Source organism: Epinephelus moara, unplaced genomic scaffold (assembly GCF_006386435.1).
Source record: "Epinephelus moara isolate mb unplaced genomic scaffold, YSFRI_EMoa_1.0 scaffold4496, whole genome shotgun sequence".
In the NCBI taxonomy this organism is placed as follows: domain Eukaryota; kingdom Metazoa; phylum Chordata; class Actinopteri; order Perciformes; family Serranidae; genus Epinephelus; species Epinephelus moara.
This window is the reverse complement of record NW_026082310.1, coordinates 575-1,570: the sequence shown is the minus strand read 5'-3', so window position 1 is coordinate 1,570 and position 996 is coordinate 575. Positions and strand designations below refer to the sequence as shown.

General features: G+C 42.6%; 1 protein-coding gene across 1 annotated transcript; it reads right to left on the bottom strand.

Moving 5' to 3' along the window:
* Window positions 1-297: 297 nt before the first annotated feature.
* Window positions 298-788, bottom strand: LOC126387460 (DNA polymerase epsilon catalytic subunit A-like; the record flags this gene model as incomplete). The annotated part of the gene is made up of 3 exons (XM_050039971.1): window positions 298-420; window positions 507-587; window positions 686-788. Coding segments are annotated over 3 exons (307 nt in total), but the record flags the coding sequence as incomplete, so codon positions are not given.
* Window positions 789-996: the final 208 nt, after the last annotated feature.

Genomic DNA, 996 nt, shown 5'->3' with positions numbered 1-996 from the left:
AGTGTACTCTTCTTTAACGTTTTGTTTACTTCCTCGATTTTTCCCACATGGAAATTCTGACCAATCAAGAGCATCTTTCTTGCGCAAGGCATTTTATCTGGTCCGCTTGTAAATGCTGCCGTGAGAACACGAACCAACTCAATTATGTAGCTTTGTAACATTAGTCCCTGATTCCAACCAAAGCAAGGCAACTCTAGGTCTGAAAGCACTCTAAAATGCATGATGAATCCACCGATGGGGGCCGAAAACTGTGTTGACAGTTGTTTGATCGGACATTTCGCTGTGAGGTAAACAAACCTGTCTCTTGCCCTCGCTGGTGAACAGCTCACTGATTTTCTTTTGCTTGTAGATATCATTTTTCTCCAGGAGTTTCTTGTGAAGCCAGTCAGGGTGCCTCACTCTGGGCACTGGATTCTTAACCTGATGACACACAGAAACAATTAAAATTCTGTCTGTGTATCAGGCTGAAACAGACTGAGAGACCAGTGAAATGTGTGTTATTTTACCTGCTGAAGAGCTGCAGGGATGGTGATGATTTTCTGGATGGCGCTGCCCAACCTCTCTATGTAATAACTCCAGTCAAGGATCTGGAAAGGCCCAGCAATGGAAATTTTAATGTCAGAAGGAGACATTCACACACAACCAGAAGTATCCATGCACATAAAATGTGTGTATAAAAACTCACAGAGCGGATGTCCAAGTCATGCAGGCTGGGCATCTTCAACCACTTACGGAGGAAGTGTTTCTTTACGCTGGGCTCAGCCTGGAAGATGGCCAGAGGAATGGCTCTGATGGACAGAGATACAAATCAATCATTGTCAAACTCAAAGCTTTTACTTCTGATAATATTACAAAGTGCTTGTTCTCCACAATCATTTAACACTGGGAAAGCAACTCTGACATCAGTGTATTTTGGTCCTGCCACTATCAGAAAATCTAAAGCATCTATCATCATGGCAGTATGTTGTCTTTGTTGTTTTTTTATTGGTGCTGTCA